At 51.4% G+C, this 21,292-nt stretch overlaps 1 protein-coding gene across 1 annotated transcript in view; it reads left to right on the top strand.

Moving 5' to 3' along the window:
* The first annotated feature begins 369 nt into the window (after positions 1-369).
* The window catches only part of MXRA5 (matrix remodeling associated 5), a 30,126-nt gene continuing 9,203 nt past the window's right edge, over positions 370-21,292 (top strand). The window contains exons 1-5 of the mRNA XM_047847403.1: positions 370-691; positions 2,959-3,177; positions 8,746-8,875; positions 9,104-9,494; positions 11,977-16,947. Of these exons, the coding sequence (XP_047703359.1) occupies positions 2,987-3,177; positions 8,746-8,875; positions 9,104-9,494; positions 11,977-16,947 (5,683 nt within the window). The 5' untranslated portion in view covers positions 370-691; positions 2,959-2,986. The remainder of the gene's footprint in view (positions 692-2,958; positions 3,178-8,745; positions 8,876-9,103; positions 9,495-11,976; positions 16,948-21,292) is intronic.

The raw sequence follows: 21,292 nt of genomic DNA on the forward strand, positions 1-21,292 counted from the left end.
CCCTGCCCCCCGCAGGCCGCTCGTGGGGGCGGGAGGAGCGCGCTCCCACCTTCCGGGCAGGCCGAGTCTGGCGGTCGGGAGAGGCGGGCGTCCAGGAGCCACCGGAGAGGCGGGAGGGCGTGGCTGCGGGTCTCACGTTGCAGCCGGGCCTGCCGGAGGGGGCTCCCGCCCGCACACGGGTTCGGGGGAAGCCGCCAGAGCAAACTCCGGCCCGCGCGGAGGGGTGCAAAGCGCGCGCCTTGTCCCTTCCCCGGAAGGAAAGGCGGCCGTTTGGCAGCCCCGCTCGGCGCCCCGGCGCGCCCCCGGCCCCTAGTCCCCGGCCCGGCTCCGGGACCGGCGGGACTCGGTCCCAAAGCCGCTGCGCGCTGGGCCCCGGCCGCTCCCGCAGCCGCAGCGGGCGAGGCGCGATGAAGAGGCGCGAGGAGGGCTGAGCGCAGCGCGCGCGGCCAGGGTCCCTGGGCTCGGGCCCGCGCCCCGTCTCCCCGGGGTGGGGCAGGGCAGGGTGGGGGTGGGCCGAGGCGTGGACTCGGGGAAGCCTCTCGGCGACGCGAATAAAAGGGCGCCGGCTCGCCGCGCCGAGCTGGGAAGCCTCGCCGCCTCGCCCCCGGCCCGGGAAGGGCATGGCCCCGGCGGACCCCCGGCGGTGAGTCAGGGCGCCCCGCTCCCGTGTGTCGCGGCTTCCGGAGGACAGGTGAGGACCGAGGGCGGCCTGGGCGCCCGCGGGGAAGGGGGCGCGGGGTCTGCTGCGCGGGGGCAGTTGGGGGTCGGCCAAGGGTGGGGGCGAGGACGAGGGCGCACAGGCCACTGGGCCAGGGGCTTGCGGGGCCTTTTGGGAAGGACAGACAGGCTGAATCTGGCGGGAGGATCCCCGTCGCCTTAACCTCTCCGCTCCCTTCCCGGGCCACCTCGCGCCTACCCATCCCTGCTCTCCAGGGAGGCGCCCGTGGGACCCCCGAGGGAACCCGAGCCCTCCTGGCGTGGGAGGGGACTGCAGAGCCGCGGGGCCTCCCCGGAGGGCGCTAGAGTCCCCCCGCCTCCTGCTCGAACTCTGGAATGTGGGTGACCCTCGGCCTGCTGGCGGCTGAGCTGCACGGAAGCCAGACAAGTCTTCGCCCGGGAGGGACGGCGCCTGTTGCGCGGGTCCCCGCAAGGCCACCCGAGCCGCGTTCCGGGAAACCCCGTATTTTCCTTAGAGCGGCGCTGGAAGCTGGCCAGCTGGTACGGCGGGGACCAGCCTCCCCTCCCCCCACTCCCCGGGGCGGCCCCGGCGGCCCCGGCGGCCCCGGCGGCCCCGGCGGCTCCGGCGGCTCCGGCCCAGGGCGCCTCCCCGCGCGCGGCGCCAGGTCCGGGCTTCCCTGGGGCGCGCGCTCTCGGTCTCCGGGGACCACCCGGCCAGAGCCGAGGCTTTACAGAAGGCGTCGGCGCGCGGGGGCCCGGGTGGCCCGCGGGCACAGCGCGCTTTCCGGGCGCGGTCGGCGGGGGAGGCTGCAGGAGGCTGAGCCCCTCCTCTGGAAAGGCTGCAAGAGAGGACGCGCTCGGGCCGAAGAAGGTGTCTATCTCGAGGTTGTTTAAAGGACCAACAGCGCCGGATTCCTAGCCTGAGCGAGCGGATCAGAGCGTGTTGCCCGCGGTTATCACCTTCCCAGAGCACGCGCGTGTCTTTTGCGCACTTTACACGTGTATTATTATTTTTAAATAAAGTCGTTGCAAGAAGTGAGAAACACATAACATGATTAACGGATGCGCAAAGCATGGACAAAACAATAATAATAATAATTAATAATAAATAACCACGCATATTCTAAACTGTTGCTTGAAATATCCGCGCATTTCCATGTTTGCGCGCATGGCCTCACTGATCGTGTTTCTTGACTGCACATGTTTTATGGGTCAATTCCTTTCCTCTCTATCTGATGTCGGATTTCACCAACTTCTTCCCCTATAGCGCATGCACCCACATGTAGTGGAATACATTTTGCTTCAGTGAGCGCGCACCCTTTAAACACTGTAAGAGGACATATGGAACACCTCAAGGAATGTCATTCAAAGAAGGGTATACTCTTAATAACGACCTTGTTGAGAAGTTTATTTTCAGTCAAATATGTACAATATATAATGGCTCGGAATGAACATTGGAGGCGGAGACTTTAATCAGTTACTTTATTATTATAGAAACATTATAGTAATATATATTATATTGTTATATATATAAAGTATATATTATAGTTTTTAATAAGTTACTTTATTATTATAGAAACATAATATATATATTGCTGTATATATAACTATATATTATAGTTACTTTAATCAGATACTTTATTATTATAGGAATATTATGGTATATATTATATTACTACATATATAAAAGTATATATTATAGTTACTTTAATCAGTTACTTTATTATTATAGAAACATAATATATATATTACTATATATAACTATATATTATAGTTACTTTAATCAGATACTTTATTATTATAAGAATATTATAATATATATTATGTTACTATATACATAAAACTATATATTATAGTTACTTTAATCAGTTACTTTATTATTATAGAAACACCAGTATATCTCTCCTCTCTCTATACGGATAAGCAAATATATACACGAATATCTGTACATTTGTATATATGAACACACATGTACGTATATTTTTGTGTGTCTGGTCTCCATCCATTCCATACCGTCGCTCGTCACAGCGTCAGATTTCCAAATGGGAGCGTCAAAGTCAGGAATTGAGATGACCTTCGAAATAATGGTTCCAGATCGCGGGGAAAGATCAGGAAAATAAGTTTCGAGTCTCTTGGCCCGAATATCTTGTGTCAGTGAAGGACACCATGCGGTGATGTCTTGGGAAGCCCCAAACCATCTTGCACAATTCGAAGAACGTTCGCTGCACATGCGCCCGCTACCTGACACTAAATGGCTCTCCTTCTGTGGTCCCACGACAGGTGTCCAGGGATAACGAATCAGGACAAGATGCCATCATCCCGGGCGCGGTGGCCAGCCCTGTCCGTGGTGCTGATTCTGCTCTGGGGTCATCCACCAGCCGCGCTCGCCTGCCCTCACCCGTGCGCCTGCTACGTCCCCAGCGAGGTCCACTGCACATTTCGGTCCCTGGCTTCTGTGCCCGCCGGCATCTCTAAACATGTGGAAAGAATCAATCTGGGGTTTGTACCACATTCTTACTGAACAATTTCAGCCTCTTTCGTTGCGTGTTTGTTTTTGTTTTTGTTTTTTCACACATGTACGTGCATTTACGAAACTGTCAATGCGTACGACTTTCTGTAAATGCAATCCTTTGGGGGCGATTATATGAATTTATCCGTCAACTGGAACGCTATCATATGATTTAATAACCAGGCATCCTGGATAACTTCAATGTATTGACAGATTTCCCTTGATAACAATTGCCTACCGTAGAGTAGATACAAATGTGTCTGATACACACATAAATATATAAACATTACTTCAATAGACTTCAGAAACTGCTAAAAATAACTTAAAAATCAGTTGGACTTCTCTGGCATTCTGTAAGTTATCTGGATGATGCACTTGTGCTCTTGGGGGAATAAAAAGTCCTTGTAGTTTTTACCTATTTAAAATATGAATATTTTTTATGAGAGGTTTTATGCAGCATTTCAGGTAGATTTACATTCGTATACATTTATATTTATATAGATTTATGTGGAGACATATATTTTTGTATTTTAAAATATCATTTCATGTGCATAAATGCTTTGTATACATAAATATTAGCTGCCTTAAATTGCAGGTACTCATGTGCAAATTAAATAATAAACAATTATTTGGACTTACTCAACAAAAAATGTAAGCTATTTTCTACCACCTACAAAACAACAAAAATAACTTAGGCTTTGGTGACTAGCCACAGACGGGATGTTTTAAGTGAAACGCAATGGCCAATGAACAAATAATTGTAAATGCGCTTAGCATCTTATAGCAGAAGCTTAAAAAAAAAATCTTGTATTTGTAAAGTCCTGTAGCAGGAAAAGAGAATGAAAAGTTAAGACAGTAAGATAGAAAGTTCCCTAATCGAAGGCAGTAGACTATTGAGTAATTTTCTCAGTAAGATCTTGAGAGACCTTATGATTTGAGTATCTGAAAATCCAACCAGAATCATGATAACTCAGTAGGGGAAATAGTTTGACTTTGCCAGAAGAGGGGGTTAAGTTTTTTTTTAATTTTGTTTTAAAATTTATTCTTGAGAGAGAGAGCACGAGTCGGGGAGAAGGGCAGGGAGAGAAGGAGACACAGATTCCAAAGTAGGTTCCAGGCTCTGTGCTGACAGCTCAGAGCTTGATCCCATGAACCGTGAGATCATGACCTAAGCCCAAGTCAGATGCTTAACTGACTGAGCCACCCAGGCCCCGCCCCCCCACCCCCCGCACTTAGAAGAGGGGATTTCAATAGCTAAAACAGTCCTCCCCCTTACAGCCTTACCATTTGGCAAGTGGGAGACAGAAAGGGAACAGCAGGTAGGATGAGCCGTGCTTTGTAGAAAGGAAAACCGTCTTTATCTGTGACTTCTCTCCTCTCTCGCGTGTCCTGATGTGCAGGATGGTCCTGTCTCCGCACCATTGCTGTCTTTCTCAGCCTATGGTCCCACCGGCTGTGATTAGCCCCCTGGTTCCTCCAGCCCGACCCCCTGGCAGTGCACACAGTAGGACGTGGCGTCCCACAGGGCGTCGTGCAGCCCCCTAGAAAGCGTGACAGTGACCAGCAGGACGACAGGTTTCTGCTGTGCTCCTGCCTAGAAGGCATGCATGTGCCGCCTGCTGTATACTGGGGCTCTGGGCTGTGGGGTGGGAAAACAGGGCAGGGAAGATGCCGCAGGCCTCCTCCCACACGGTGAGCTACACGGTGGCTTTGTACAGACAACAGCACTGGGCTATGACCTGTCAGGCTGCGTTTATCTCAGTTACGATTTCCGCGGCTTTTGTCCCCTACTCGTCTTGACAGTGAAGTATTTTGTACATGTGAAACCTGGCTTCTCAGCTGGAACACAGTTTCTGGTGGCTTCATTTTAACCAACTTTATTTATTTAACTTTATTCTGAAAGAGAGAGAGAGAGAGAGAGAGAGAGAGACAGAATCCCAAGCAGGCTCCACACTGTCAGCACAGAATCTGACATGGGGCTCGAACTCATGAACCGTGAGATCACCACCTGAGCCCAGAATCAAGACCCAGATGCTTAATGGACTGAGCCACCCAGGTGCCCCATTTTAAGCTGACTTTGTATGGTAAACACTATAAATGACTGGTTCCCAAAAGCTTTGCCACTGGAGCAGTACATAGATACTGAGATCCTTCCTTCCCCTGTTGATGGCAATAATATTTTCGGGTGTTTTCTGTAATATTAAAGAAAAAAACAAAACAGCTAAAATATGGCTTCCCTGCACGCAAGTGTATAAGTTCCGCCCAGCTAACTTGGTCATAGGAATCTACATGCCACCTTTTCAAATCACTCTTTTTCAAAAATGTTTATGTATTTCTTTTGAGAGCGTGCACACATGATCAGGGAGGGTCAGAGAGAGAGAGAATTCCAAGCAGGCTCCATGGTGTCAGCGTGGAGCTCAGTAGCAGGGCTCGAACCCATGAAATAGGAGATCATGAACCTGAGCCAAAATCAAGAATGTGACACTTAACCGCCTGAGCCAGCCCGGTGCCCACTAAATCAGTCTTATATCCCAGCACTGTCTCGGGAAATCAGTCTGCAAGGAGATGATGTTAGTGTCATTGTGCGTTTTGTTGATGGGGGGAAGGAAGAACCAAGGGCGATGTCTAATACAGACGGGACTCAGGGTCTGATTTGTGTTTTCGCCATCTAGAAGGAGCAGCATGCTCTCAAGGAATGAGGGATTGTTGGCAAAACGCTACTGAACTCTCCCATTCCCGCACAGATGTTTTTTCAGGGTGTTGAGTCGGCATTGAAACAGAGATCTGCTGTTTCCTGTTTGGACACAGCCCCAGAACTTTTTCAAAAATTACTTTCCAAGTATATTTTAAATGTTTGTATTTATTTATTTATTTTAGAGAGACAGAGAGATAGAGAGAGAGACAGAGCATGAGCAGGGGAAGGGCAGAGAGAGAGAGGGTGACCCAGAATCCAAAGCAGGCTCCTGGCTCTTGAGCAGTCAGCACAGAGCCCGACGTGGGGCTTGAACAACTACCATAGGTAGATAGATTATATATATATAGATAGATGGATAGATAGATAGATAGATGATACATGGATGGATGAATGGATAGATGGATAGGTATATAGATATATATGATAATAGATAGATAATAGATACATGATACATGGATCAATAGATGGATGGATTGCCGGATCAGTAGATAGGTATATAGATAAATGATGCATGGATAGATGGATAGATAGATAATGAATGGATCTGTGGATTGATGGATTGGTAGATAGAAGATGAATGGATGGATGGATGGATGGATGGATAGATGGATCAATAATCAATGGATAGGTGGATGATGGATGGACAGATGGATGGATGGATGGATGGACAGATGGATAAATAGATGATGGGTGGATAGATCAATGGATAGGTAGATGATGGATGGACAGATGGATGCATGGATAGATAGATAGATGATGGGTGGATGGATCAATGGATAGGTAGATGATGGATGAACAGGTGAATGGGTTAATGGATGGATGAATAGATAGATAGATGATGGATGGATGGGTGGATGGATGGATGAATAGATAGGTAGGTAGATAGATAGATACATAGATACATAGATAATGGGTGGATGGATAGATAGACCAACAGGCAGTGTCTCTTCCACGTGGGCAGTTTCCAAATCTCAACACTCTTGATATTAAGGGCTGAGCCATTCTTTGTGGGCGGCCATCCTGTGCATTGTGGGATGTTCATCAGCACCCGTGGTCTCTACCCACTGGATGCCACTAACACATCCCCAGTCAGCTGTGATGCCCAAACGGTTCTCTGGACACTGTCCAATATCCATGCTGTCTAATCCGGAAGGGAGAGCCTTTCTATGAAATTGTCCGTTGACTCTGTGAGTTAAATGCAAACAGCAGCCATGATTACTTTTTACTGTATTTTACCCGTGCATCACTTCAAAGCCCTATTGCGTTTTCCTAACGAGACAGGATACATTTCATTGCATCGAGTGTTTCCTTTGCCTAAGTTGGTCTTATAAAACAATGCAGTGTTTAAAGTCATTCTTTGTAGACGTCCAAGTGATCAAGCTGAGTGGTTTTGCTGTTGGAGGTTATTTTTCCTGGAGTTTATAGCTGAAAAGTGATGCTTCCTCAGGCTGGCTCTTAGAGGAGTCATTAGCCAGATCTTGACTTTGAAATCGGGGTTTGGGCACATATGTGTTTATAAGAATGGGGCACCTGGGTGGCTCAGTCAGTTAAACGTCTGACTCTTGATTTCGACTCCGGTCATGATCTCACGGTTCGTGAGTTCAAGCCCCAAGTCGGGCCCTGTGTTGGCTGTGCGGAGCCTGCTTGGGGATTCTTTCTCTCTCTCTCTCGCTCTCTCTGCCCCCTGCCCCGCTTGCATGCTCTCTCTCTCTCTCCCAAATTAAATAATCATTAAAAACTTACTTTTAAAAAGGAAAGAAATTGGTGTTGTCTGTTGTATTTAGCTATGAGCATTTCACCTTCACTGTCTTACACATCTATTTCCTTTTATTTAGGTGCTATGGGGAAGTCATAAATAATGTCAGGCTACATGTGTTGTATTTCAGCAGAAGCAGTGGCACAAAGCAACTGCCCTCCAATACAGAATTCTTCACTCATTTTAGAATGCCTTCTCTAGGCATTGACTCTGGGGATTCCCTTGTGCCATCAGTAAGGTAGCAATGAGGAATTTTCTTTTTTAAAAAAAATTTGTCACGTTTATTTACTGTTGAGAGAGAGACAGGCAAAGCGCGAGCAGGGGAGGGACAGAGAGAGAGGAAGACACAGAATCCGAAGCAGACTCCAGGCTCTGAGCTCGAACCCACACGTTGCGAGATCATGACCTGAGCCGAAGTCGGACGCTCAACCGACTGAGTCACCCAGGCGTCCCGGAGATGAAGAATTTTCAAACTGGCCAAGAAAACATCTTTGCCAATGTTGACGCGACACGAAAACCAAAAGAGACCAAAATGTTTACAACTAATTTGGAGAATCCATCAGAAATGGCCACTGGTCCTGGTGAAACAGAGTGCTGGTGTTAGTCTTCGTTCTTTAATTTGGTCCTTCCTAGCCTGGAGTACCTCCTCCTGTCATTACATGATGCAAAGCTCCTTCCCAAGCTGCCTGTTCCTTGGCATCAATGCTCATTCTTTGCATTCAATGACCCATGTGTCATCCATCATTATGGACACTTTCCATTGGACGTTTCCAACAAGGGGCCATTGGACCAGCTTCCTTTAGACTCTAAATCCTACTTGTGTCCCTGAAATCACCTCTAGCTGCATTAGCACATTCTTAGTCAAAATATCCAGCGAATATTCCTGAACCGAGTGAAGGCCAGTAAGAGTAGGTCATTTTCCTTTTGACCCTAGAAACGGACAAGGATACAAAGCAGGAAATGGCACCAGTACACCTCAGACTCAACATTGGGTAAATGGTTCCTGGGCAGACTGCTGAATCTTTCCCAGATGGGGCTTCAGTATTCACTGTTTCTTATTCCAACTCTTCTTCTTCTTCTTCTTCTTCTTCTTCTTTTTTTTTTTAGATTTAATAGTATACAGGCTTTGTCAGAAACCTCATTTGCGGGACTGAGCAAGTTGGAGCTGCTTATGATTCATGGCAACGACATCCCCAGCATCCCCGACGGGGCTTTAAGAGACCTCAGCTCTCTCCAGGTAAACCCGGGCTTTTACGAGCATCAGGAATTGCAGCTTCTACGACCGTTAATGAGTAAGGGGAAACGACATACTGCTCCCCAACGATTAATAAAATTGCCGATTTTTTCTTTCCATTGAAAACCAGCTTAATGTCATTACCTCTCTGCCCTTTGTTCTGGTTTCTGTCCCTGCTTGTGGCTTTGTCTATTATAAACAGGCTTTTCCACTCCGCCCCTGCCTTTGTAGGTTTTCAAGTTCAGCTACAATAAGCTGCGAGTGATCACGGCTCAGACCCTGCAGGGGCTGTGGAGCTTGACGAGGGTGCACATTGACCACAACAAGATCGAATTCATCCACCCACAAGCTTTCAATGGCCTAACCTCCCTAAGGCTGCTCCACTTAGAAGGAAACAAGTTGCAGCAGCTACACCCTGGCACGTTCTCCACGTTCACGTTTCTGGATTATTTCAGGCTCTCCACCATCAGACACCTCTACCTAGCGGACAACATGATTACGACTCTCCCCACGGGGATGCTTCAGAACATGCCTCTGCTGGAGAATCTTTACCTGCATGGGAATCCGTGGTCGTGTGACTGCAAGATGAAGGGGTTTCTGGAATGGGACGCCAGATCCAAAGGTAAGAGGAGAGCACGTCGAACGTGGCTCCCACCTGCACGGTGCCCACCCTTCTGGAGAGGTTATGTCGTCCAGTGTTGTGCCATGGCTTGGTCTTGTGAAGAGAACATCACCGAATCAGCATGGCAGGAAGCTTCCCGTGTAAAGGGTTACAGCGTAGATGCTGAGGCACCTCGGTTCCATAATTCTCACGGCTGTCTCCTTCAGGGAATTGTGAGGCAATGATCATTCAGTTTTTTTTTTTCAACGTTTATTTATTTTTGGGACAGAGAGAGACAGAGCATGAACAGGGGAGGGGCAGAGAGAGAGGGAGACACAGAATTGGAAACAGGCTCCAGGCTCCGAGCCATCAGCCCAGAGCCCGACGCGGGGCTCGAACTCACGGACCGCGAGACCGTGACCTGGCTGAAGTCGGACGCTTAACCGACTGTGCCACCCAGGCGCCCCAATCATTCAGTTTTATATGGTTGACTATGGTTTCCTAAACTGAATATCTGGAGTGTTCCATGCAGCCCTGGGTTACGGCGACCTGTGGGACTTTCTCTGCATCCCTGTTATATGAGGAGGTGTTCAAAGATGCTTGGAAAAGGGAAGGCTGGCAATGGCTGTGACACGTCTCTCTTGAGAATGGGTGACAGGGATGTTCTGCACTGATCCAGAGAACAAAAAACAGGAGGGCTGTGCAGAAGTTGCAAGAAAGTAGATTTTTTTAAGTTTATTTATTTTGATGGGGGGGAGGGGGAGGAAGAAAGAGAGGATGAGCGGGGGAGGGGCAGAGAGAGAAGGAGACACAGAACCGAAAGCAGGCTCCAGGCTCCGAGCCGTCAGCACAGAGCCCGGTGCGAGGCTCAAACCCACGAACCGCGTGATCATGACCTGGGCCGAAGTCGGACGCTCAACAAATGGAGCCACCCAGGTGCCCCTTGCTTCTTAATACTCTTAACTAGAAAAGACACACGTCACCTCCATTCATATTTCATTGCTGGGAGATAGTCCCCAAACCCCACTGGGTATGGGGCGGGGTGTTGAAAATCAGTTTGGGTAGACCTTTACCAGCACAACACTGGATCAGGGAAGTGAAAATATGATGTTTTCCTGCACAGACGGCCATCTTGGCCATTCTGGAGATACATGTGTGTGTGTGTTATGTGTGCATGCACATACACGTATGTCTGGATATTTGGTGTGTGCATGTGTTTACATGTGTGTCTGTGTATCTTTTGTGTGTGCATATGTGTCTCTATGTGTCTGCATGCACTGTATCTATATATTTGTATCTGTGAGTGTTGGGTGATGGAGTGACACAATTATATCTGCATGTTGAGGTGTTTACTCTGAAAGTCACGTGGAAAACTGCATTCAGAGAGGCAGAACCAGATCTCGTGAAACCAGTTAGGAGGTTTATCGTGCTCTGAGTCATACGATAGCCCTTTGACTGGTTTATTCCCAGCGGGGATGGAAAGAAGTGCACAGATATCAAGACAGTTCGGTCTCATAAATGTCACCTGGGGGAGACTCTGGGACTTGGAAATAGGCACGTCAACTAGAAAACCGGTGTGGAGTTTGTACGATGTGTGTTGACTGGAGAAGCACGTATGGCAGCCGTCATTGGAAAATGGATGGTAACGAAAACCATACATGTAGGTGAGGCCACCTAGGCCAAGTCCTGGAACACTCATCATGAATGAGTCCATGGGCAGAGAAGGGTGAAGGCAGTGAAAGAGGCAGATACAGACAACATTCTGGAACACTTGGTATCCAGGAAGACAAGAGTAGAATGTGAATCCAAAACATAAACATGGCCTGAAATGCAAAATTACCCGGGGCCCCTGGATGGCTCAGTTGGTTAAGTGTCTGACTCTTGATTTCAGCTCAGGTCATGATCTCGTGGCTTGCGATATTGAGCCCCGAGTCAGGCTCTGCACTGACAGCATGGAGCCTGCTTCGGATTCTCTCTCTCTCTCTCTCTCTCTCTCTCTCTCTCTGTGTCTCTCTGCCCTTCTCCCACTCACTCTCTCTCAAAATAAATTAACATTAAAAAAGAAGAAAAATTATGGCAACAAAAAAATCATGAAAGACAGATACGATGTGATTCATGGCAAAAGTGGGGCCTTTCACCTCGAACTCTTTTCATGGGTTGGTTGCATTTGTTTATGTAGATTCTCGTGGACCTTCAGAGAAGGTAAGTTGTATCGGGTGTGTGAATGGAGTCACTTTTTTAAAAAAATAACTTGGAAATACTTTTGGAAAAAAAGCATTCATTACTCCTTGTCAGGGAGTTCAAACACCGTGGTTCCGTACCACATTCTGTGCTAAATGGATTTCAAGTCATTGGTGAAGTCACAGAAGTGGGTGAGTGTTGAATCATTATGCACATGCACTGAGGAGATAAAGGTACACCAAAAGCCTTCATCCTCTGCCATGTGCAAGGCATGCTGCTCTTGGGTTCCCTGACTTACCGCACGCTTGTTGATTCCTTTTAGGGACTCTGAAGTGCAAAAAGGACAAAGCCTATGAAGGTGGTCAGCTATGTGCCACGTGCTCTAGTCCCCGAAGATTGTACAAGCAAGAGATTCACAAGTTGAAGGACATTACTTGTCTCAAGCCTTCCATAGAGTCCCCTCTGAGACAGAACATGACCAGGAACAGCGAGGAAGACCAGGAACAAGAAGAAGACGGTGACGGCCAGCTGTCCTTGGAGAGGTTCCAATTCCCCCCATGGAACATCTCTTTGAATATGACCGACGAGCACGGGAACACAGTGAACTTGGTCTGTGACATCAAGAAGCCAACGGACGTGTACAAAATCCACCTGAACCAGACAGATCCCCAAGAGATTGATATAAATGCAACGGTTGCTTTGGACTTTGAGTGTCCCATGACTCGGGAAAACTATGAGAAGCTGTGGAAACTGATCGCGTATTACAGTGAGGTCCCTGTGAGGCTAAACCGAGAGCTCATGCTCGGCAAAGACCCCAAGGTCAGCTACCAGTACAGGCAAGACGCCGATGACGATGCCCTTTACTACACGGGTGTCAGAGCCCACGTTCTTGCAGAACCAGAATGGGTCATGCAGCCGTCCATAGATATCCAACTCAACCGACGTCAGAGTACGGCCAAAAAGGTGCTGCTCTCCTATCATTCCCACTATTCGTTAACAATGCCCGCCAAAGAGGCCAGGCAGTCTCGGAGCAGAAGCTGGGTCATGATCGAACCCAGCCGAGCAGTGCACACAGCCCAGATTGTCTTGGAAGGGGATCCATGCCAGCTAAGCTGTAACGTGAAGGCTTCTGAGAGTCCATCCATCTCCTGGGTGCTCCCGGATGGCTCCGTGCTGAAAGCACCCATGGAGGACCAGCATGGCAAGTTCTCCATCGTCACCAGCGGCTGGCTGAGGATCAGATCAACAGAGCAGTCAGACTCGGGTTTGTACCAGTGCATCGCCCAGGTGAGGGATGAAATGGACCAGATGGTGTACAGGGTCTTTGTGCAACCACCTGCCACTCAGCCTCCCGACGGACATACACTGACAATTCCAAAGAACGTAGGGGAGCCTGTGATGCTGCCTTGCAGTGTGCTGGCCGTACCCGAAGCCCAGCTCAGTTGGATCCTTCCAAACAAAAGGATAATAAACAATCTGGCTAACACGTCACATGCATCCGTGTTGGCAAATGGAACTCTTTCCATCCCAAAGGTCCAAGTCAGTGATGGCGGTTACTACAGATGTGTGGCTGTCAACCGGCAAGGGGCAGATCATTTTACTGTGGGGGTCACCGTGAGTAGGAAAGGATCTGGCCGGTCATCCAAAAAAGGCAGACACCCAGCTGGGAAGACTCTTTCCAGAGTGCCAGGAGATGTTGTAGAGGACGAAGGTGGTTCAGGCGTAGGAGATGGAGAGAGCACTTCAAGGAGATTCCTACATGCAAAGGACCAAGAGGAGCTCCTCAAAACAAAGGACGATGCCGTCGCTGGAGGTAAGAAAACCAAGAAAGGGCGAAGAAAACTCAAACCCTGGAAGATTTCTGAAAAAGAACCAGAGACGAACATCGCAGAAGGTCGCAGAGTGTTTGAGTCCAGACGAAGGATAAATATGGCAAACAAACAGATTAATCCAGAGCACTGGGCAGACATTTTAGCCAGAGTACGTGGGAAAAATCTCCCTAAGGGAACCGAAATACCCCGAGTCACTAAAACCACCACTCCCCCATCCGTGGGTCCGGAGGTGACGCCCCTTCTGCCTGCCGTCCCTCCCCCCTCGGTAGGGGAGGAGGGTCCTGCACGGACCACAACCAGTGCTGAAGAAACCTCGGCAGACGCATCTCCATTTGGTGAGGACGATCAGGTTTCCGGCACTGTGTCCTCAACCAGGATGGGACCGGACAGTGGACACGATGGAGTGATTCTCGCTGAACCCAAAATGACAAGCACGCATCTGGAAGAATTTATTGACCATGACTTTTCTAAGACTGAGGATACAACTCCCACTCAAGTTGACCCAAAGTGGGCTACCGCCAATGTACTGATATCCATCCCTTATGAATCTTCTCCTACTCTCCAGACCCTGCACACGGTCTACGAAGAGCCCACCAATGAAAACACAGGCACAGAGAGCTGGCCTGCAGGAGATGTTGGGTCTGTGCCAGAGCCTACGTCAAATGGGTATGAGTCTCCACTGGGTGCCATCGCCTTGGCTGAGTCTGAGACTGTGTCCTACGTTTACCCAGATGTGGAGGCTGACTCACAGCCAGATGAAGAGAACAGGAAAGAATTGACTTTCGATCACTTTACGCCAACCCCCATCGTGTGGGTTGATGACTCCAGGACATCTGAGCCATTAGATAGTGTCCCATTAGGGGAGTCAGCTGTCCAACGACAAGGACATCCACGGAGACAAACAGACAACACCCAGCTTGTGAAAGGTCCTTCAAGCACTCAGGGTAACCCGCTGATTGAAAAGAGCACAGAGGAGAATTCTCAGACACCGCAGGAAGGAGATATTCCCGAGAGAGACCCCACAAACTCCAGAGATCCTAAGAGTATGGGAAAGCAAGTCAAATCTACCCCTCTGCTGGACTCTGCCCCCGGAGTGATGAATGGCATCACTCCCTCGGAACATCCCAGCGACACCACACTGGGTGCTCTCTTTGACAAGGACCCCACCACGGTAACAGCAGCGATGCCAACCAAAAAGGCCACTTCGGCCTGGGGGCCGGCCACTCACCCTTCTCGAAAGAGACCCAACGGGAGGAAAAGATTACGCGCCCACAGATTCCGACACAGGCATAAACAAACCCCGCCCACGACTTTTGCCCCGACGGAGACTTTTTCTACTTCACCTACTCAAGTACCTGAGGCGAAGGTTCCAGAGCACGTGGAGAGTTCACCGGTGCCGACATCTTGGATTGGCCGCACAGTTGGGGTCCCCAAGCAGGTGCAAATGGAGAAGCAGGCAGAACCAGTACCCAAAGGAACCCCAAGAAGGAAACATGGGAAGAGGCCAAATAAACATTGGCATTCCACTTCTACAGCGAGCTTTCCCACGTCTGCCTCGGCACCCAGCCCTTCCCCAGAAAACAAGCATAAAAATGTCATTGTCCCCAGTCCAGAAACTCCACTCTTATCTACAACCATTTCTCTGACAACTGGGGACCCACGTGAGAGGACTACCATGGAAGATTCTATGACAACCACCGCAAAAAGACACTTGTCATCCAATAAACTCCAGGAGACCATTCCAGTCACCTATAAACCTATATCGGATGGAAAGGAAATGACGAATTATGGTGTCACAAACATCAATGAGCATAAAACGGACAGCCCAGTCCCTGATGACCCCTCGAGTAATGCTGCGTCACCTTCTGGCTCTGAGGTCTCCACTGTGGGAGACTTTCAGGAGGAATCTGCTCCGTCTAGCTTTCCTGGAACCTCACACTGGAATCCCCCAGGGACAGCCCGGCCTGGGAAGCCACAGACAGACATACCTGTTACCAGCTCTGTGGAAACCCTTACAAACTCACCCTTTCTTAAACGGTCGGAGGATAAGGTCGAGTTCCCTCCATCAGTCGCAGCATCTACACTGTTTCAACCAGAAGAAGCAGTTGTCTCAACCCCTCTCTTGAGCACAAAAGTAGAGCCATCTTCAACTGAGGCAGAAACCACCACTGGTGCTCATGATCATCATGAAACCACTCCAGCTGCAATCACACCTTGGAATCCTGCCTCGACTCCTGCCCCAGCGGAGGGGACTGCATCCCCATTCCTGGCCACCACTCTTGTGTCCTTGGCACAGACCTTCATGGAGCCCACCTCTCTTTCTTCAAGTACACCACCGTTAACAGATTCCAAGGAAAACGTTTTCTTGAATTACGTGGGGATCCCAGAAACCAAAGCAGCCCCGGTGAATAACGGGGGAACTCAGCATGTATTGAGGCCACATGATTTATCCACCCCTTCTTCCAACCAGAATAAATTTAACTTAACTCCAAAGCAAGAGTTGGGAAAGGAAGCATTTGATGGAAAGACCCAAAACAGTCTTCCACGTGGCCCCGACGGTAAGGCTGGGAGAGTGCAACTTTTCCACCAGCCAGCCAGAGTTCCTGCCAAACCAATCCCACCGAGGGGAACGGTGAGGCCACCACATGTGGCCACAGAAGGCTCCTTTAGGTACTTTGTAACTCTCCAGCCCCCTCGTCACTTGACCAACAAACCAGAAATAACGGCGTACCCTTCAAGGGCTTTGCCAGAAAATAAGCACTTTACGACTCCAAGATTACCAAGTACGACAAGTCCCATGGTTTCAGTGCAGAAGCCCAAACCTCGCCTTCCTAGTAAGTTCACTGACCAAGGAATGGACCGGTTCAGTGTCAACCCCAAAGTGTTTGGGAATAACAACATCCCGGATCTAAGAGAACCTGGTGGCAAGCTTCCAAGCTCAAGCGTACCCCATTATCCCAATGGAAGATTCCCTTTCTTTTTCAACAGGACTCTCTCTTTCCCACAGTTGGGAGTTACTCTCAAGCCCCAGACTCCTACATCCCCTGCCCCCAGCGTAAGAGAGAAAAAAGTCAACCCAGGTCCCTACAATAGGATACATTCCCAGAGCATCATCCACATGGACTTTGGTCCCCCCGCACCTCCATTATTGCACCCTCCCCGGGCCACGGGGCCGCCCTCAACAAATGCACAGAACATCCCTGTGGTCTACTCCACCCGGAGCTCTGTCCCCAACGTGGTATCTTCTGGCCAGCCTTCCAGAAGCTTCCATCAGACCAGCTCCAAGCTGTTCTCTGCTGGAGGACCACCCGCATCCAAATTCTGGACGCATGGGGAAAAGCCCCAAATTATCACCAAATCCCCTCAGACTGTGTCTGTCACCGCGGAGACAGATGCTATGTTCCCATGTGAGGCAACGGGGAAACCCACACCTTTCATTACCTGGACAAAGGTTTCCACAGGTAAGGCGTTCAAGTGTCTGCGTTTTACCTGGGGCTTGTGTAGGAAGGGGTTACTTGGGCATGTGACCCTCGTCGAAACTGCAGACTCTGGGCAAACGGCAGATGTTTGGGACAGGAGGGGACCTCTGAGAACCTAGATACAAGGATACTCCTTTAGAGGGAACGGAAGTAAGGAACCAGAACCCCTACTCGGGCTCTAACGTATGTGAGATTTTAGTGGGTCCATGGAAACATGTAGTAGGTTCTTTGGATAAGGGATGACCGAGGCTCAGGGACATTTCGGAAAGGAGCCACTTGCCGTTTCCCTGAGAGACTCAGCACACAAGTCCTCCACCACTTGTGGGGTGCCGTGAGGGTGAGGATAGGAGTGAGCAGACTCCCCTGCCCTTCCATTGGCCGGCAGGTGTAAGCACTGCCTGTCTGGGATGCATGAGGCATTCCTTTGACTGGTACCTACACATTGGGTTCTATTCATTTGTTTCGGTTGCCATTAACAGCGGACCACATGCAGGATGCCTTAGAGACAGACATTTATTCTCTCCACGTCCGGGAGGCTGGGAGACTGAGATCCAGGCAAGGCTGAGGCTGGAGATCTGAGATCCAGGCAGGGCTGAGGCAGGGGCTCTGAGATACAGGCAGGGATGAGCCTGGGAGTTTCAAATCCTGGCAAGGCTGAAGCTGGGGATCTGAGATCCAGGCAGGGCTGAGGCAGGGGCTCTGAGATACAGGCAGGGATGAGCCTGGGAGTTTCAAATCCTGGCAAGGCTGAAGCTGGGGATCTGAGTTCCAGGCAGGGCTGAGGCTGGGGGTCTGAGGTCCAGGCAGGGCTGAGGCTGTGAGTCTGAGATCCAGGCAGGGCTGAAGCTAGGGGTCTGAAATCCAGGCAGGGCTGAGGCTGAGGGTCTGAGGTTCAGACAGGACTGAGGCTGGGGGTCTGAGATCCAGGCAGGGCTGAGGCTGGGGGTCTGAGGTTCAGACAGGACTGAGGCTGGGGGTCTGAGATCCAAGCAGGGCTGAGGCTGGGGGTCTGAGGTCCATGCGGGGCTGAGGCTGGGGGTCTGAGATCCAGGCAGGGCTGAGGCTTGGAGGCTGAGATCCATGTGGGGCTGAGGCTGGAAGTCTGAGATCCACGCAGTGCTGAGGCTGAGAGTCTAAGATCCAGGCAGGGTGGAGGCTGGGAGTTTGAGGTCCAGGCAGGGCTGAGGCTGGGGGTCTGAGGCCCAAGCAGGGCTGAGGCTGGGAGGCTGAGGTCCAGGCAGGGCTAGAGGCTGGGACTCTGACGTCCAGGCAGGGCTGAGGCTGGGGGTCTGAGATCCAGGCGGCACCGAGGCTGCGAGCCTGTGGTCCAGGCAGGGCTGAGGTTGGGGGGTCTGATATCCAGGCAGGGCTGAGGCTGGAGGTCTGAAATCCAGGCAGGGCTGAGGCTGGGAGGCTGAAGTCCAGGCAGGGCCGAGGCTGGGGGTCTGAGATCCAGGCAGGGCCAAGGCTGGGACTCTGTGATCCAGGCAGGGCCGAGGATGGGAGTCTGGGGTCCAGGGAGGGCTGAGGCTGGGAGTCTGAGGTCTAGGCAGGGCTGAGGCTGGGAGTCTGAGATCCAAGCAGAGCTGAGGCTGGGGGTCTGAGATCCAGGCAGGGTTGAGGATGGGTGTCTGAAATCCAGGCAGGCTGAGGCTGGGATTCTGAGATCCAGGCAGGGCTGAGGCTGGGAGTCTGAGATCCAGGCAGGGCTGAGGCTGGGGCTCTGAGATCCAGGCAGAGCCGAGGCTTGGAGGCTGAGTTCCAGGCAGGGCTAGAGGCTGGGGGTCTGAGGTCCAGGAGGAGCTGAGCTTGGGGGTCTGAGGTCTGGGTAGGGCTGAGGGTGGGGGTCTAGGTCCAAGCAGGGCTGAGGCTGGGAGTCTGAGGTCCAGGCAGGGCTGAGGCTGGGGGTCTGAGATCCAGGCAGGGTTGAGGCTGGGAGTCTGAAATCCAGGCAGGCTGAAGCTGGGGTCTGAGACCCAGACAGGGCTGAGGCTGAGGGTCTGAGATCCAAGCTGAGCTGAGGCTGGGGGTCTGAGATCCAGGCAGAACTGAGGCTGGGCATCTGAGATCCAGGTAGGGCTGAGGCTGGGGGTCTGAGATCCATGCCGGGCTGAGGCTGGGGGTCTGAGATCCAGGCCGGGCTGAGGCTGGGGGCCTGAGGTCCAGGCCGGGCTGAGGCTGGGGGTCTGAGACCCAGGCAGGGCTGAGGCCGGGGGTCTGATATCCAGGCTGGGCTGAGGCTGGGAGTCTGCGATCCAGGCTGGGCTGAGGCCAAGAGTCTGAGATCCACGCAGGGTGGAGTCCAGGAGGCTGACATCCAGGCAGGGCTGAGGCTGGGGATCTGTGATGCAGGCAGAGCTGAGGCTGGGGCTCTGAGATCCAGGCAAGGCTGAGGCTGGGGCTCTGAGATCCAGGCAGGGCTGTGGTTGGGGGTCTGTGATCCAGCCAGAGCTGAGGCTGGGGGCCTGAGATCCAGGCAGGGCTGAGGCTAGGGGTCTGAGACCCAGGCAGGGCTGAGGCTGGGGGGTCTGAGATCCAAGCAGAGCTGAGGCTGGGGGCTTGAGGTCTAGGCAGAGCTGAGGCTGGGGGTCTGAGACCCAGGCAGGGCTGAGGCTAAGGGTGTGAGATCCAAGCAGAGCTGAGGCTGGGGGCCTGAGATCCAGGTTGGGCTGAGGCTGGGGGCTTGAGGTCCACACAGGGCTGAGGCTGGGAGGCTGAAGTCCAGGCAGGGCTGAGGCTGGGGCTCTGAGATCCAGGCAGGGGCGAGGCTGGGGCTCTGAGATCCAGGCAGGGCTGAGGCTGGGAGTCTGAGATCCAAGCTGAGCTGCGGCCAAGAGTCTGAGATCCAGGCAGGGTGGAGTCCAGGAGGCTGACATCCAGGCAGGGTCGAGGCTGGGGGTCTGAGATCCAGTCGGGGCTGAGGCTGGTTCCTCCTCTGTCCTGTCTGCTTGGCTTGAAGACCCCGTCTTCTCCCTGTGTCCTCACATGGTCATCCCTCTTTGTGGGCCAGTGTCCTCATCATCCTCTCTCCCTGTTTGGACACACGCCCTCCCCATCGCCAGACAGTCCTGTCCTGAGATCCTAGGGATGCTTCTTCAACGTACAAGTTGGGGAGGGACACAATTCAGCCCACCACAAGGGTGCACACTGGGAATGCTGGGATGCCCAAAGAGCTCTCGGCCTTGTAAGGATGAGCATCTACTTCATCTGGACGGCAAAACAGTTTCCAGGTGACGGAGGAAAGGAACACCTGACGAGACACCACGAACGGCCCATCGCTTCCCCTTCCCTGTCTCTCTCTCTCTCAACGCGGCTGTGTCCTTCAGGCCTGGATGCTGATCAGAGGGGTTGTTTTCTTCCTCTCTCCATTTTGATGATACAAGAATGATTTATGCTGATGGCAATGGCACTGGAGGGAGCTATTCATTCCTCGTTTAGGTTTATCTCACCAGCGTTTTGGAAACCTTCTGAAGTTCAGCAGAGGCTCCGCGCACGGGGGAATTAAGGACCTCTTTGATCCGCTCAACATTGATGTCATACGTTTGCATAATGATCTAAGGAGGGATGTTGCTCGAAGTAGAGGGCTTTTCATCCCGAAAGCATCGTGCCTGTGTTTCTCTCCCGGCAAAACGTATTTGTATTAACCCCTAGAATCTTCGTGCCTCACGTGAGAGCAGATCACCCCCCGGACCGGGCCCCCCTCACTAGACATACATGCGCACAGGGAGCCGTGGGTGCAGGTGGGATCCAGGAGCCCAGCTGTGTGGGAGATGAGGAGAATGCCAGAACTCAGGGCTCGCCAGGACTTTTCGTTTTGTATCCATGGGATTTGGTATTCTTCAGAAATCGTGAGGCCACGACCTCCGGGAAGGACAGCCGTTGAAGACAGTGTGTTTTGCAATAAGAGGGGACCACGCAGGGAGGGGCCAGGGTCCGTCAGCAGGCAGAAGGGGCCAGGGAAACATGGACGGGAGCCTTTACTGTAGTCTGTGCAAGGAGGCTTAGGGTTGGCTGGCTTGAATCTCACCATTGGGCTCTGGGGTCTAGGGGCTTCCCGAATGTGTGGTCCCGCCCTGGGAAGCTTCCAGCAGGTGAGCGGTGGCCTGGGAACGGGAGAGCCCCATACACAAGGGGGTCGGGATATGGGCTCTGGATTGGGTGGTTTATTTTTATTTGTAATTTTTTAATGTTTATTTTTGAGACAGAGAGAGAGAGAGAGGGAGAAAGCAAGCGAGGGAGGGGCAGAGAGAGAGAGGGAGACACTGAATCCGAAGCAGGTTCCAGTCTCTGAGCTGTCAGCACAGAGCCAGACGCGGGGCTCAAACCC

The sequence above is a fragment of the Prionailurus viverrinus genome, unplaced genomic scaffold, assembly GCF_022837055.1.
Source record: "Prionailurus viverrinus isolate Anna unplaced genomic scaffold, UM_Priviv_1.0 scaffold_48, whole genome shotgun sequence".
Classification (NCBI taxonomy): domain Eukaryota; kingdom Metazoa; phylum Chordata; class Mammalia; order Carnivora; family Felidae; genus Prionailurus; species Prionailurus viverrinus.